At 39.6% G+C, this 17,133-nt stretch overlaps 2 protein-coding genes across 5 annotated transcripts in view; one reads left to right on the plus strand and one right to left on the minus strand.

Annotated features, from left to right (window-relative positions):
* The window catches only part of MAK (male germ cell associated kinase), a 33,085-nt gene extending 20,655 nt beyond the window's left edge, over positions 1 to 12,430 (plus strand). For 3 of the 4 annotated variants that reach the window (XM_014275869.3, XM_014275870.3, XM_074543765.1), the window contains 4 exons: positions 1,457 to 1,588; positions 3,455 to 3,529; positions 5,060 to 5,188; positions 7,907 to 12,430. In XM_014275869.3, coding sequence (XP_014131344.2) covers positions 1,457 to 1,588; positions 3,455 to 3,529; positions 5,060 to 5,188; positions 7,907 to 8,061 — 491 coding nt within the window. In that variant the 3' untranslated portion in view covers positions 8,062 to 12,430. The remainder of the gene's footprint in view (positions 1 to 1,456; positions 1,589 to 3,454; positions 3,530 to 5,059; positions 5,189 to 7,906) is intronic. The other variant, XM_014275871.3, reaches the window with a different exon arrangement.
* LOC102071873 (transmembrane protein 14C) lies at positions 12,153 to 15,452 on the minus strand. Its single transcript, XM_005481719.4, has 4 exons — positions 15,276 to 15,452; positions 14,818 to 14,919; positions 12,861 to 12,945; positions 12,153 to 12,636 (listed from the first exon to the last, which is right to left on the minus strand). The coding sequence occupies exons 1-4, from the start codon at positions 15,349 to 15,351 to the stop codon at positions 12,579 to 12,581; spliced, it is 321 nt and encodes a 106-aa protein (XP_005481776.1). The 5' UTR covers positions 15,352 to 15,452; the 3' UTR covers positions 12,153 to 12,578.
* Between the last annotated feature and the right edge of the window lie 1,681 nt (positions 15,453 to 17,133).

Consider the following 17,133-nt stretch of genomic DNA (forward strand, 5'->3'; position numbering starts at 1 on the left):
TGTGGATGCCCCATCCCTGGCAGTGTTCAAGGCCAGATTTGATGGAACATTGAGCAACCTGGTCTAGTGGAAGGAGTCCCTGCCCGTGGCAGGGCAATTGGAACCGGATGATTTTTAAGGTCCCTTCCAACCCAAACCATTTTATGATTTTATATAGCGCATATTTACCAATTTTGCATTGTCAGGATGTTTGGGGTTTTCTGAACATACAAGTTCTGATGAACACAGTCCCCTTCCTTGTACAAAGTGTTTAGAAATATCCATCTACTGGCACTGGTAGGAATTCATACACTCACTTCCTTTCTCAAGGCAGTCATCTTTCTTTAGAAATAGATATCTTAGTCTAAATCTGGGTGATTTTTTTCAGGAAAATAACATTATATTATTTAATTACTGGGAATGAGAATGAAAAGGAGAAAGCAAAGTGAATGTTTCCTTTAGTTAGTATTCTGAATATATTCTATAATCAAATTATTTTCTTGGTGTCTCAGTATCTTTTGTTACTGTGGTGGTTTGTACAATAACAGTAATCATACTATGACTTCTGTAATCCACATTTGAGAATTTAGGTGGCTCACAGAGGAATTCCTCATTGTCAGGCAAGTTGTTTTGATAGAACATATGATTAATTTGTCAGGAGCTCATTAGGACAGTGATGACTTCAATTCTAGAATGTTAAATAGGATGCTCAGAGAATTAACAGTTAAAGTCCAAAAGAAAAAGAAAAATATAAAGAGTGAGGAACTTCTGTATCTAAAGGTAACACAAATAAAAGACTTGTTTGTATTTCTTATGTTTTATTAAACACAATTCTAATGTCTCCATGGTTTTCAATGAGAGAGGCATAGATGTAAAAAATAATTAATTTCAACATTTAAGGGAATAATAGGTCCAAGGAACATTGTTATTATTTATCCATATTACTTTAGTTCTGCAACCAGTAGATCTGGGAGCTGCTTTCATGCGTTCTAATCCTACTAACTGTTGTAATGCTTGTAACATGCTGAAGTCACAAGAACCTTTGTCCTACTTTTTAACTTAACCCTTGAAGAAATAGTTTATTTTCAGCCTTGGGAACCCAAATTTTGGATAGGTATTTTTAATTTGTGTGTTCCTTTTTTTGACAAACAGAAGTATCAATTATGAGATTATGGTTTTATAGAAACCAAGTAGCTATACTGAAAAGTCTTGTAAAAGTTCTCTTGAACGTATGAAGAGAATTGTTCTTAAATTAGTGTCACTGGTTTTCATGGTTCAGTTTAAAAATCTAATCAATGGGCATGATTAATTTACATTAATGGTGTTTTGCATTATAAGAGAAATGGTTCAGTGTTGGTTTTCTGTTTTAGAAATATCATTTATTGGCTGAATTAAGTTTGAAATTTGGCATTTATAACATTTTGGTATAAAACATATATAAAATTTGGTATTAAAATATTTTCATTTGTTTTCTAAGGTGTAAACCCAAAGAATGTCTCTTTAGCAGCAGTCAATAAAGAAGGATCACATGGAACCTGGAACAACCAATTGTTTGCTAAATCACTAGGAAATGCTGGGGGAGGAGTGACTTACAGCAGAAATACTACAGGTAAAAGTGTAATTGAAAATGGTCACATTATATCTCCTCAGACTTTGATTACTTTAGTTAAGACCATCTGGTTTAACTTCTGCAGTTAAGCTTAGGTTCTAGACTCTTTGTTTTTCTCTTGTTTTAGTGAAAGACTCTTAGAAAAACCCAACTTTTTCTTATGTGATATGATGTATTTTGCTTTCAGAACATTAAGAAGGTACAGACCAGCTCTGTATATTTGTAAAGTTCTGTCAAGATAAATTTTGTATATAATCCACTGAGACCATTATTTTACTGTATTTAAGCAAGTAGTTTGGCCTCATTACTGCCTGCTCCCTATGCTGTGGAACACTATCAAACAGCAGTCTTACCCATGAAAACGTAACAGTGGGTGGTGTGCTCATGTAATAAAAGTGCTGCCTAATATTCTAGACATGTCTTTTATCAATTTACTAGCCTTGTCCTAAATCCTTTGCTGCAAGAAAAGTCCCCTTATTTCCAGGAAGGAACTTCCAGTGAGACTATGTTTTGTGAAGAGCACTATTATCAGCATTCTACAGAGTGAAGTCCAACACTAGTAAACACTTTTTATCTAAGATTTCTCTGAGGAAAGCATCAGAATCTGGACTGAAATGTGTCTTCTCACCCCCAAGCTCTATAACTCAGGTACTCTGTCCCTGTTGTGGGAGGTTACCTGGTTAACAACTCTGCAGCCATTGTCCAGCTAGCACGAGTCACTCTCCAAATACTTCAGTGCCAATAAACCACCCATCTTCACATGCTTGTTCAGCAAGAACTTGAGAAGGTTTGTTTACATGCAGATGCTGATTTTTAATAGAACTTTGATAGCCATTCTGCAGTGTCAACAAACCTCATTTTCCCCTCTGAAAGTCAGGCAAGCTGAAGTTTTTCATTTGAATTAATGTGCAAAATTTTAGAAAGTGGAGAAACAACAGCACCTACCAGAGTTTATTATGAAATAGAAGAGGTTTTTTGTATCATCTTGTATAAATTTTTTGTTTTCTGAAATAGAGTATCCATGTGCCTCAGAAGTAAATTATTTATAAATAATCTGGCAAGGGAATCAGGCACAGAAAAGCAAATAGCTGCTTCCAAAAGTGTTCATCAATTGGCTAGACATCTACCTACTGAACTGCAGTGAAGATACAATTGGAATGAATGCTAATGGTAGAAATCCTGCCTTTGTCTTACTACCAAGAATTTAAAGAAATAAAGCACTAAAACTGATTATTTTTTGTTTGAAAATACTTGGTATTTCTATCAATATCTTGAATTGCATGTGATGTTTCAAATACTGGGGAGACAGCAACATTTAAGACACACATGAAACACATGGAACAAGAATAGATGGATCACAGGAATACAATACATGTAAACTATATCTTTTCTCTTTTCACATTGACAGTCTGAAAGTTGATACTGCTGTTTAAGTAACTATGTATAGTTTATTTAAATGGGCTTTTTTTTTCATCAGCCCCAACATGGCTCTAAGGCAAAATAAGATAGGAGCAAATAATTACAAATGCTTTATTTATGAAGGATTGTAAATTTATGATCAGTCAACTTTGAAGATATGACCAAGTCTTTAAAATTGTATATAGAATGTAATTGCATTGTTGGAGAATCATATTATTAGTCCATAATTAGAATGGACCTTCTAAAGTTACCTCTTCGACTAACCTCTTCCTTTCTGCTCAAGAAAACAAGGATAAGACATTTTAGTTACTAATGTGTCAGATATTTATTCTTGCTTGCTTTTTTCCTTCCTCATTTCTTTTACATGACCTAAATTGGTTCTTCATACCCTTCTTCTGAAGTTCTGTCTTTCCATCTTTTTCTTCCTTTAATTTTCCTTGTCTACAGATGAGAACTTAATTATACCTATTGAAAAGCTATCATGCAAAGAAAGGTTGAATGAAAAATTAGAAGATCCAAAAGGTAAATTGTAGCAATTATAGCCTGGTTCTTTGTACATTTCCTATTTATGTTTTACAGTTTCTTGTAAAAAAAATTGCACTTATAACACAGGTTCCTGATGATTGTATCCTGCCATTTTTAGTTGCAATCTCTTTTGTCAAACTTTGCTTTCTTCATCATGGCAGTGGTTTTGCATGGGAGGCATTTATAGAAGTGATGTAAAAGCTTCTTTTGGATTCTTGGAACTTACTGTGCTTTAAAAGACAGAGAATATTTTATTACCCTAATCATAACCCACAGCAGGTCACTGGATAACGGTGAGGAAATTATCCTAATGCAGAACATGCTTGTCCCTGACAGCACTCAGGACTTGCACCTTTTCCTGCATTTGGGTTCTCCGCTTGTTACACTGATCTTACAGTGCTGTGCTTGCACAGGTTTTGGTGGAGTTACCTTTGAGTAAAAGGGAGGAAACTCAATATTCCAGGCTGCCTAGTTTGTGCCTTATAGTTCCACTGCTCTGAAATCACAGAGGTCTGGGAGTGTTTGTGTGAAGAGGAACATTATGGGATTGCCCAAAGGCCAAAGATTTAGGAGACAGAAAAACAGGCAAAGCAGAAGCTGTATTTTACTGTAACTACTGTTGAAGCTGTGATGAATATGCTCACACATGATAAAGGTCAAAATAAACTTAATACTACTGAACACAGAACCTTACCGCTAGAGAAAAAGCATTTCTCTCTGGACATTATGCCAGCACAGTCTTAACATTGTCCCAAGTGATGACAGATGTGGAGATGGTAAGGGATTTTCTTGGAGCAGGGAGTTAAGTATTGTAACAGACCGCTGTTCCGGTGGACACTAATTTCAGAACTAATTTTGTGTGTACATGCACAATGCTTCCTAGCTTTCAAATGAGGATGGTAATGTCAGCCTGCCCAGGGTAGTGCTGGTTTAAAGAAAGACATGGACCAAAACTAGGCACAAACAGAATTATAACCAGGGTTAAAGAGAGAGGATCATTTGCTCTGACTTGTATAGCAGGCCTTTAACTGTGGGAACTGTCAAAGTCAACTTCAAGTGGTGCACCACTTTGCACCAGAGATGTTGGATTCCATTATTTTCAATAGATTTAGGCCAAACATGTTGACCACAAGACTAATACTGAGCACTAGTTAAATCAGCTTCTGGTAAAGTAAGTAGATGTAAACAAAAGGTAAAATCCTACATTTCTCTTCAACTTAGTGAAAACCTTTCTATGTGGTCTTAAATTTGGTGGAAGAACTAAGGAATTGCTCATCCTGCTGTTTGTCTTTATTCCTGCTGAATTTCTGTCTGCTAGTGCTGAAAAGGGTCCAACTATACAAAAAGCAAAGAATAAATTCAATGAAAGAATGTTTGTTTTTCAAGAGATGAGCACTAGGGAGTTTTTAAAGAACACACATACTTGGCACTCTTGTAGTACTGCAAATATAATATGAAGTGAGTATAAAAAGTAGGCAGAGTTTTCTGAAAGCAGCTGAAAATTCTAAAATTCTGCAATGTCAACAGGAAACCCTGGCTTTGTAAGTAGTGGTGCTTACAACCCATTGGGACTACACACCTCTTCCTTCCATAAAAAAGAAGTTGGATCAGCTGGACAACGGATACAGCTAGCACCTCTTGGTGCACCTGTATCGGGTAAGAAATATTCTTTTACTGCTCATATCCAAGACAAAGAGAAATGTTAATTTTCTCTGCTTTCTAAGGGATTTATTAGCTCTTGGTTTTCCTCAAGTTTTGTAAATAAAATTGTAGGGCATCAGTTCTTAATACAAGTGAACTGCATGTAGGTGCCTAGAGCCTGTCCTGATAGAGAAACTACTGCTACTAATATTTGTTACATAAAAGAGAAAATAATTACAAAAGGTGCAAAAAAGATTTGGACCATTTGTTAAACTACTGTTCATTAGTGTTGATGGGCTAAGCAGAATTGTAAAAACATGTAACTCCACAACTCTGTAGTAAAGGGTCATGTTTTTAACATTCATTTGTTAAAAACAATGTGAAATCTCTTCTGAATGTAACTGTTACCTTGGATCCTCTGCAGCATTGGTGACATTCTGAGCACCTTCTTCATTGTCATGTTTCTGATGCAGAGAAGATGAACAGCAGTGCTCAGGATGCAGGAGAAAGTTTGTGAGTGAAGATTGGAGCTGTTGTCCACACCCAGCAGCCCACTTCTCTGGTTACTTCAGAGGAAATAGCAAGGCCCTAAACCAATGGTGAATTGTTTAACCAAAGAGTCCATGGCAGACCAATCTCACAAGTTCTGCTTAATAATGTTGTCTTTTTGCTGACATGCTCCTTTGAGTTACCTCTTCTCCTTAAGAACTTGCAAGTGGCTTCAGAGAACTGGAGCAGGAGGGAAGGAAAGAGATGGCACACACACACACATACATACATATATAGATATATATAAAATATGCTTAGATGTATGCATATTCTGTGTCCGACTTGATCAGAAACCCACCCAGAAAGGCTGGAGCTGCACTTCATTATCTTATTGATTCACTACTGAAACAAAACTGCGAGAGTTGATTTGTCACAATGCATGGATCAGGAAGTTCACAGGAGGACAAAATCTGCAATTCTCTCTAGACTGCTGTGAATAGTGAAAAAAAAAAAATCACTTGTGATGTGCCACAGGAAATAAAATTTATTGTTATCTGTATTTAGAAATGGAGTATGTGTAGTAGAAGTCAGAAAGGCTGGCAGATGGAGGTCAATTAAGATACTCTTCTGTGTCCTGGAGAAGAACAAGAATCCTATCACTTAAACCACTCATATTTAGCTTAAAATCTTCAGAGTTATATGGGAATAGAGATAAGGACAAAGCAAATGGCAGGTTTAATCTCCTCGATGTCAGTATTTGAACATTAACATTTTTGGTGACCCCTTGCTTTATATTATCCAAAATGTACTAAGTTATGCTCTCAATTGTTTTCTGCTCTTTTAATTTTTCTGCTATTTTGTTATGCCATAATTTAAATAATTTAATGTAATATACAAGATCCATTTTTTCTGAGGAAAATACCAGGAAAAGCGGCCTTTATTGCCAAGATAGTATAGACTGGAATCATACTTGCTGATGAAAGATAGGGAATGCCAGCCTACAATAAAAAGAAAGAGTTTTCAGAGGTGGAGACGTGACCCCAGATTTAAGGTCCTTGATGTTCCTGCTTTTTAAATGTCTTGATCCTCACCTGTTCCTTAACAGGTTCAATCCACTGGTGTTAAAATGCTACCAAAACCAGGTGGTTTTCTCTAAAAAACAGAAGGATACCTAGGCACCAAAACCCCTATCAATTTAAATGTTAAATTTCATTTTAAAGAGTATCAGTACACAGTAAGATTAAAGTACAAAAGTAGGAATGGAAGAGGCAGAAACTCTTAGGAATGCGTAGGAAACAAGGGTAAGGCATAGCAGGAGTCTGAATAAAAGGTGTCCTGGCTGGATGATTTTAAAGACTTAGGAAAATGGTTGAATTGGTCATGAACATAAAGAAATGTCAGCCCCTGCAGCAGAGCAATTATTTTAATCACATGAAACTTAAGGAAGTAGCCACTACCTGCAGTGTCAGAGGGGGAAATGTGAATAGGAAGGTCAGGAATACAGCACTGTGCTACTGCTAGTGCCTGAGATCAGGTGGGTGTAATTATTAAGAGAGAAAAAAGGCCTTCAAACTTGGAATAAATTCTATTAAACCAATAGAGAAATGGGGCAAAGAAGACTTGCCCCCAAGTACACCAGGAGTTCTGAGCTAAGCAGGAGGGGAATAAAAGGCATAAAATCTCAAAAGGAACAAGAGGGTCTCTGAGAGGTGTTCTTCAGGCCAAGCTGTTTCAATCTTACTCAGCTTATCAATATTATAATGACATGCTTTTTTAAATATTTGAGATAGAACACTTTCAATACTGTAGCAGTTTTGTAATAGGAGATACAGAGTTGCAGGCATTTGCATCAGTTTTTCCACTGAATTTCGTTCTCAGTGCTTTCTCGGAGGATTACTGCAAAACCACTATTCAGTAGGTGAGAATAATACAAACTATTGGAAAAATAATATTTTCTGAAAACAAGCACAGACAGCATGGTCTTAGGCACGTGGTGTGATTCTTGGGGTTGTCCTGTGTTGGGCCAGGAGCTGGACTCTGTAATCCTAGTGGGTCCCTTCCAACTCAGGATGTTTTATGACCTATAGGAGACCAAAGCATCCTGTTACATCAGCATCATTGAGGACCATAAGTCCTCTGTAAGCACTCATTCTTTTCTCTGTAGAGGAGTAAAATAGTTGTAATTAATTCTGAGTTCTTATTCCTTTTTAGTCATAATTAATTCTGAGTTCTTATTCCTTTCAGATTATTCCTGGAAAAACAAAGCTGCTCGTCCTCCATTACCAGGTCCTGCTTTCAATGCAGCAGCAAAAAACATGAGTATGTTCACTCGCCCCCCAACAATTCAGCGAGTACACGGGAGAACAGACTGGGTGGCCAAATATGGAGGAAACAGATAGAAAATACCATCCTGTGTGGATATTACATGCTCTGTGAGAACCTGAAAAGCCTATTTGCTCCAGTTTTTCCTAAGACTATGCAACAGTAAAGAAGAAAAAAAGACCTTGTGTTCTATTATTTGTATAGCACATATAACACCATGTAAAATACTGGCTGTAAAGTAGGATGCAGTGGAGTATTGTACAACACATATTGCCAAAACTGAGATGTAGATTTCACCCAATGTTTTCTATAGATAGATCTCCAGTTCTCATACTCTTTGCAACAGCTTGGGTTATGGTTGTTCATCCAGTGCAACATCTGCTGCTGGGATGTGCTTGAAGCACGCAGAAGGGCTGAAGCAGAGCAGCACCAGGCTTCCAGGTGTTAGGCTGGGTCCTTAGCAGGAAGACAAGAGTGAAAGCACAAATCTGGCTTTGTGAAGAGCATCAGCATCCTGCAAGGATTTCAGAACTCACTTGTAACTAAGAGTTACTCAGGGTCTGTAAGGTACAAATATTCATGTAGCAATGAGAACTGAAACCCTTGTAATAGGACATAGGCAATCCACTGATAGATATTACACAAGGAAGGTCTAGAAATCTGGCTGATAGAGGGCTGTTGAATGATACAGCAATATTGGAAAATAGCTAAACAAGTACTGAACACCACTTACCAAGCTGTGAAGTGAAGCCTAACGATCAGATTCTACTGTTTTAATTAACTTGTTGGCATTTTTGGTCAAAGTTCTGTAGAGATTTATCTCTGTCCTGGCAAGGGCATTTCACAGTGACCTTTCAAGAGCCTAAATTACTGCAGTCAGTCATATTAAGGGTGAATTAGCCAAAATGCCTAAACTATCACTAAACTCATGTTCCTACATTCTTTATTGGGTGACCAGACTAAACTACAGAGTTTAAATAGGCTACATGAGGAAGACTATTGGTCTGTTCTTCAAGGACACTGGTTTCTGTTTTAGATCTTAAAGGCCAATTTAGGTACCTGAAAACACACACAAAACTTTAATAATTCAGTATGTTAGTGTTTATATGCACATTCAGTACTTTCCCCAGCTTTTATGCTAACTTTTATAATAATATTGCCCAAAGGACTTTGCAATGTACAGTGAATTTTTTATTAGGATGTTGAGCTGGGCTACTTCTGTTAACAATTGCATTTAGAATAAATGCTTTAGAGTTTATAGTAACATTAAACTTGCCCTTTTAAAGTAAAAAGTGAGTATGCTCTTTAAAGATGTGTAAAGTTGTTAATGATGACTTCAAGCATTTTAAAAAAAATTAATTTATTTGTATGGCTTTTATAAATGAATATTAAAATTTAAACTCCTTTTGTTGACCCAGTGTGTCATAATATATGGGTTATATTAACTTCCTGGAAAGCAATTTAATCTAAAACAATTGTACCAAAAAGTCAAATATTTTGTTAGGAAAATTGCACCCAGAGAAAATGCCCCTTTTTTTTTGATGCTGTCAAAGCTCTGTGAGGATAGGGCTGTCTGGTTAGTAATGCACTAGCGAGTTTAATTCAATTGCCACTGGTCTAGGACTAAGTATTTGCCATTCCCTTAGCACTAAGGATGTCCCTATGCTACTTACATGCATCTTAATGTAACTGTAGAACATATCTATAACTTGCTATGGCAATGAAGGACATCCTCAGACAATTGGTAACAGCCATAAGAGCTGTGATTTTATAATTAAAAAACAAAATTAATCACTCTCATGCAAGATGCCAGTGACAGTTGAAATCAGCCTGGTCAAGGAATTAACTAATAATGTGCCAATAGCTCACGTGTCTGTGAGTCAGTCACCTTAGAGCACAAAAATAAACAGCTAAATGGCACTAAATGTGGTTAGAAGAAACATGCTGTCCTTGTCACATGGTAATGAACCTTGAAAGGGCTTTGACATAACCAGATCAGTCTTTACATGTCCACAAGCAAAGCATGCCAAGTGTTGAATAATTCTTGTTGCAAGCAGCAAGAAAAGGCTAACAGGCTTTGTACAGTCATTTAACTCTGATCCATTGATACACATTGGACTGTTAGTGCATAAATGCTTAAAAAAAATTATTATATGCTAATAAATTTTCAAAGGGGTAAAAAGTATGTAAGGCTAAACTTTTTCTCTTGTCCCTTTGCCTGTATTAATGCTGTTTATCCTGAGCATGAGCATTCTACCACAAGTTCTAAAGGACTTCTACCAGCAGTTCTCAATTCAACCTATTGCCTTCCAAAGCTCAGGAAACAGCAGCAAGGGTTCACACTTTGACCTAGAGTAAAAAAGCTTACCAACACACATACCTGTCCAGTTTTCTGCTTTTTATTGTCTTTATTCTGGTAAAGACAACTGCAATTCAAATTCACAAGTTACCTGGCTTGAGACCAGCATTATACAATTACAAAATTGCTGGGTCATGGCTGTTCTCCGTTTATTGCAGGAGATGCATTTATGTTTGCATCCTACTCCTACAGAAGAAAACTGCTTCAATAGAAATATGAGGAGGCAAAAAAAAACTCCACATAAAGCAGTTTAAGAAGTGTCTTAAATGCTAATGTATGGCTTATTAACTTTTGCAAATTAGAACAAAGATGTGGGGACACCTGCCTACCAGTGCTGGGTCCTGGGCTGGAATTAGGCATTTAAAAGGGTGACATGGTAACAAACCATCTGCTGTCCTGCACACCCCTTATTTCCATGCAAGGAGGTAGGAGAAGAAAGTAAATGCAGGTGAACACCTGAAGCTGAACTCTGCAGGGTGATGAATAAGGGCTCTGAGGAGATGCTCTGATCTGTCTGTGCTCAAGCCAGCTCTGACCCAGGCTGTCTGGCCTGGGACCAGGCTGCCGAGACACTTGCTGGAGCTGCACCCCTTCCTGGCCACGTCCCTGCAGATCTGGAACCCAGTCTGACTGACGTGACTCCTGGCTTGATCTCAGCCCTGCCTCATCCCTGTGACTTGCCTGGCAAGCCACCTCCCTGCTGGCAGAGCCTGGCTGTGGCCACTGGCCCAGCCCTGCGGCTCCTGCTCACGCAGCACAGGGTCACTGCCCTGCCTGTTCTGCTGTGACAAGGGACGAGGGAAGGAAAACCACAGGATGTGACCCTCCTGCCAGCCAAGGTACTACCCTGATACTCAGAGAACTCTGAGCAACCCCAGAGTCTCACCAATCTAATGCAACAGCCCTCCTGCTTCCATCTCTCTCAGTACCAGGCACCAAACAAAAAAGGCTGAAGAAATTTAGGTTCAGGATCTGTGCAAAAAGAGACATAAGTTAAATGTGACCAGAAAAGGGATACATTACCAACCATGTGTATCTTCCAGGATTTTTCTCTATGGGAGGTTTATATTTAGAATGATTTCAGGCATTAAGGGAATCAGCTGAGGACAAAGACTGATGAAATAAGCCCTTCAGTCTTTAAATAAACTTTCATACAGTATTTTCTAAATCTAAAATAGATTATCCCCTCAGAAAACAAAACAAAAAACCCAACAAAAAAATAACAAAAACAAAAACCAAACAAACAAAAAAACAAAACTCAAACTAAAAAACATCAATATAATACTTGTCTGAATATGTAGTCTGTATGGTTTTGTGTGGTTTTCCACCTCCCTCCCAGTTCAGATTTTTATATTTACAAGTTACTAGATTCAGGGATAGAATAGATTATTTACACAATTCATGCTCGCAAATATATCCTGACACCCTGCAGGAAAGGCACCAAACTGTATCAATCCAGATGACCAATTAGAGACAAAATAAGCTGTGTAGAACACGAAAGTTTGCAATAATAATTTCTTAGTTTATTTAAAATAATGTTTTAATAAAGCTGTGCCTACAATTCAGCATTTCCTAATAAAGCATATTTTTGATTTATGAGTAGTAATCTGTAAAAGTGAATGACATAGAGCTGAGCTTACAAGTGATTGCAAGGCATGGGTATGCATTTATTGCATTACAGCAGAGCCCTGACCACAGCTGGTTCTGTGATTGTGTTTTGTGGGACCAGGTTCTAACACACAGTGCTGGAAGAACAAACTCCCTGACAGACAAACACTGTGAACGGCCAAACTGGCATGGAAAGGGAGATGCAACATCATAAGCACATTTATTCTATTAATTACTAGTGACAAATCAGAAACTCCTCTCCCCTGCTTTTAGAGGTACACATGATTTTAGAAGAACAAGTCATATGGGCATTTCAGTCTCAATCCTGCAACTGTCTGCATGCAAGGGCCAGGAGGTCTTTGCTGACATTAAGCTGCAGGACCAGAAGCTAAACTAATGCTACACTCATATTTTCTTGCTTGCTTTCAGTGCAGAAAAGGTTGAGACAAACACCACACCATGACAAGGGCTCTCTGTGTCAGTCCCTTAAAAACACAACGCACGTGCATTAGGATATGAAAAATACAATGCACAGGTAGCAGTGCCTTTTTCACTTATGTGCAGCATATTTAGGCAGTTGCATTTTGGGCTACTCAGTCTTGTGTCTTCAGGTCACTTGATGCATATTTATGGCTTAAGAGGTTTTTCCATCATCTGCAATCCAAGCCGTCCAACCATCAGTAAACTGTGGAACAGAATAGTTATAAAAAAAGGTGGTGGAGGCAAAAATCCCATAAAGAACAAGAAGGAAGAAAACATTGACATAATTTCATTTACCTAAACACCACCATATGATTTCATTTTTCACACAACTCACCATGTTACATTTTTAAAACAATATAATCCACAAATAAGCTAAATAAAATGTTTATTCAATAACACAGACAAGAACAAAGGACAGGTGGTTACCTGGCACCGGCAATTATCCCGGGCATTGCCTTTTTGGAGTTGTAAAATCTCATTCCCATAACAGTAGACAAGGTGCCAGATGCCACTGTTGAAAAGAAGCCCAGTCAGAACCATTTGACACAGAAATGCCAGTGCAGCATTGCCACACTCTGACACTGAGCATACCACACATACAGACAGGAATGCCTCCCTCTGGGAGTAAACTATTTGATTCTCTTTAGCATCAAAGCTGTCATTAGGAGCTTCTCAGCAGCTTTGGTAAGCACGCTCCACTGCTCAGCAGAAGCAAGGAGATCTCACCAGGGCTGAGACCACGGTCTGATCCCCCATAAACTAGTCCTCTGAACAGGTCACTGCCTCTCCCTCAGCCTTTACTTGCAAAAGAATGACTATTCCCTCAAACACAGTCAGGCTCAAAACTGCCAGAAAGCTGGGATGGTGACAGTATTCACTAAGTGGGAGGTAAATATTATTTACACTTCCCATTTCTCTGGGACATTCTGGAAAGGGTCAATAAATACTACAACTGGAAAGAAAACAACGCCACTTGAAAATATGATTAGAAAACAGAAAGCAATCCAAAAGATCAAACTGAAAGAGCAATTAACATCTTAGACATTACTGCAAATTATTTTATCTCTAAATGTAGAAAAGGAATCCCATCAACATTTACAAGAAATGTACAGGGCCATTGTTTTTTTTTTTTTTTTGAAGAAAGGCAGGTGAAAGTGTGGTATACCTTTTTCCAAAGCCTCAAGTTTGTTTGCATCAGACAGGGTAAAAGGTATTCTAGAGACACTCTGTCAAGGTTCTATTTCTGCATTTCTACCCCTGATGTACTGGGACCAATTTATAGCTCTGCAGGAGCCACAGCTGCACATTGCAAGGAGGGATGCAGGCATGGAGAGCTGTGCTACACTGTGACACAGCACTGCTTTCAAGAGGTCCATTTGAAAACGCTCCATGCACTACATCAGGATATACAAAAGCTGCTTATCCCTCCTCCATGCCTAAAAATCCGTGCCAGAGATGCACAGCCACTCCCACAGCACGCCAGAGTGGAAGGACATTTCACAAATGGAAATTGTGCTTTACATTGAGCTGCATTTTACATTTCATTCCTTACTGATGAGGTTGGTCCTCTATAGTGGCCTTTCAGCACCATTAGTCCTATTGGTTTAAAACAGTCTTAAATCACTGTAAAGCTAAAGTATCATAGCCCTAGTAAACACTATGGAGTAGTTACAGAACTAGCAGGATCCTCAAGAACTCATCTAGGATACCCTAGTGCCCAAAGGCACAATCAGTTCCTGAGAGTGGTTTAACCCCAGATATTACACTCCTGCAGCAGAGGAACTCCCTGAGGTCCACCTGAGTGCTTCATAATACTTTCCACAGTGATTTCATCCTTCTCCTTCCCCTGCAGAAGGTTTAACTGCAAGCTTAACACCCACAACTTCTATTAAACTCTACTGAAAGCAAGCAGAATAGATCACTGCCCTTTTTCTTCAACATACTTTTTCTTTCAGAGTGCGTGATGCATTAGAACATGTACTGCTCCTCTGAGATGCTTGTGCAAACCAGAGTTCCCTAAGGCCACATACCACCTGTCACACTCCTGTCACTATTGCAAAAATAGTGCTTATTCCACCACCACAAGCTAAAAACGCTGCTTCACAACCAAAAATGTTTCCTGCACCTAATGTGTTGGTGTAACACTTTATCTAATCTGGCAGAGGACTCAGGTGTTTCTCACCAACTTTGGATTCACACAGGACAAACAAAAATTGTGCTCTTACACAAAAACCTCCTGGCTGTGGGCAGGGGTTCCCGCCACCACTTACAACGTTTGTATAGGTATAACGGCACTGGGCAGCTGAAACATGCTAAGAGAAAAAAGGCTATTGTTCTCACCGCTACCAGTAACACTCAGTACTCGGCTGCCGAGCAAACTTACCGAGGGAAAGCCACACATTCTTTGGATCTTTGGACTGCTGGTACGCCCCTAGCCCCGCTAAGCCGCCGAACAGCAGACCGGCAGCTAGAGACGGGACGCTGCCTTGAATAAAGAATAAAGCAGTCAGCAGAAGAACAGAGAGGCTGACACACAGAGTCTGCACGCCAAACGAAAGCACTTCGCGACTTTGCCGTTCTAGTAAATCGACAAAACCAATCTAACTACTACAGCATTAGGGCTCAGGTTGAGGGGTTTGGAGAGTTTTTTAACACACTTCGCAGACCTCCGCGAGCACCGTTTCGTTGCACTTATTTGGCGGCAGCAAGGACTGAGCGGCACTTGCGCTGTCACCGCCGGCAGCGGCCCCGCAGCGGGGCGGGGCGGAGCGGAAGGGAGCGGAGCGGGGGCTGCCTGCGGCCACGGCCGGGACAGGGACAGCCACGGCCACCAGCACCCACCTGCCTTGGCGTAGCCCACGACACCGCCCGCCGCCACCAGCGCCGCGTAGCCAAAGCCCAGCCAGTCGTACTCCATCTGCGGGCAGCCGCGAAGACAGCGCACGGCAGCGCAGCGCAGCGCCGACCTTGGGCCGCCCTCACGCCGCCCGCCGGCCCCTCCCCGCCCCGCGCCGGGGCCGCCTCACGGAGGCCCCGCCCACCGCCCGCGGCCCATGACGGCGCCTCGGGGCCGGGAGGATTTGCTTGATTGACTGCCCACCAGTAACGCAGTTTTCCAACTTTTCCAAGTTAGAAGTGAAGCAGGAAACACCCACCTGTTATAAACGAGAGCTTGACAAGGCCAATATTCAAGCAGCAATTAATCATTTTATTAATTAATATGGTAAAGTATGAGCAATACAGCGCTGGGTACAGTGGTGGAAGTTTTCCCTCCAACTGCACGCCGATGGTTGAGGCTTACAGGTATTTATAGGGGTACTCATCAGCTTTCTCAGCAGTTTCTATTCCCAATTTTTACTCACCAGCGGTTTCTATTCCAAATTTTTGCGTCACAATTCTATACACTGTTGTGATTTAGTTTTTCTCAGGATGTATCCCAGAAAGGAGTATCCCCAGATGGTCCACAGGTCGTCCGGTTTCTGAAAGAAGGAAGAAGCATCCCCGCTGGTGAAGTCCAGCTCTCCGGATGTGGGTCCACCTTTTAATTGCAAGGACTATAAATCTCATAACAGTGATGTCCAGCTTCCCTTGGTCGAAACTATTAATCCTTGAGTTGATGTTCATCTCCCTTTCTCAAGCTGCTTTTCACTGTTTTGTTAAGGCGTGAGATAAGCATGTTTCCTTTTTATATTTTTTAAAGCTGTAGTTTCAAGAATACAAGCAATATTCTAAAATTATACTTCAAAAGGTTATTATTGCAAAACTTTTCAAGACTTAACTACAAATAGAAAGTTCCTGTCAAACAGCAACATCCTTAACACTTTAATTCAAATGCTCCTAAATCAACTTAAGACTTATAAATGTTAATTGTGAACAAAAGATAGGTTCAAAGGCCTTCTTCCATGCTTTACTTTCCTCAGTTATTATTAGAATTCATCTTTATGACTGTCCCATGGTCGGTTTCCACACATACCACAATCACAAATACACACGTTGCCTGTATGTACCCGACACAAAACACAGCTTTGTATTTCACCCACCTCCCCTTCTCTTCCCAGGCTCGGCATCACCCCGCACTGCCGGGGGGTGGGAAGTGCAGGTTGTGGTCGGTCCATGGCGCCTCTCCTGCGCTGCTGCTCCCTCCTCGCACTCCTGCCATGCCCTGGCGTGGAGTCTGTGAAAAATGCGTATTTTATTATTGGCTTTTTGCAAATATTAAAATGAATAATATATGTGTTATTTTAGAAAGTTATGCTATATTAATTTTTTTAGTAGTGTGTTAAATATAGTTTTAGGTTACAATATAATATTAAAATAGAAAGTTATGCTATGTAAGATACTTTTTAAAGAAAGGACTCACAGCAAGATAGCAGCCACAGGACACCTAAATCTTTCAGAGAAAGAGAATTTGTTGCTCTCTTATCAGAAGAAACAAATTTCTTCCCGTCTTGCTCAGCCATGAAGATGCTGTTAGGATTAAGAGGAAATTGACACTGACCAGAGAGAATCCTGTATTTGAATGGAATTTATGCATCATGTATGAGATGTATGAATATGCAACCACCTATTATTTTTAAGGGTTAATCCTCTGTTAACACGGGTCCTTTTTCAGGCTTGTTTTGCCCAGAAAAAGGTTCCTGGACATCCATAACTCTTTATTTTTATTGTCTCATATTGTCCTAATCCAAATTGTCCAAAT

This window comes from Zonotrichia albicollis, chromosome 1 (genome assembly GCF_047830755.1).
Source record: "Zonotrichia albicollis isolate bZonAlb1 chromosome 1, bZonAlb1.hap1, whole genome shotgun sequence".
NCBI classification, from domain to species: Eukaryota; Metazoa; Chordata; class Aves; order Passeriformes; family Passerellidae; genus Zonotrichia; species Zonotrichia albicollis.

What these genes read in the sequence shown, in the direction of transcription:
- LOC102071873 (XM_005481719.4), bottom strand. Translation starts at nt 15,351, where the DNA reads ATGGAGTACGACTGGCTGGGCTTTGGCTACGCGGCGCTGGTGGCGGCG. An exon ending in CGTGGGCTACGCCAAGGCAG is followed by an intron (nt 14,920 to 15,275) that starts GTGGGTGCTGGT and finishes TCTTTATTCAAG; the next exon opens with GCAGCGTCCCGTCTCTAGCT. An exon ending in GGGATAATTGCCGGTGCCAG is followed by an intron (nt 12,637 to 12,860) that starts GTAACCACCTGT and finishes TCTGTTCCACAG; the next exon opens with TTTACTGATGGTTGGACGGC.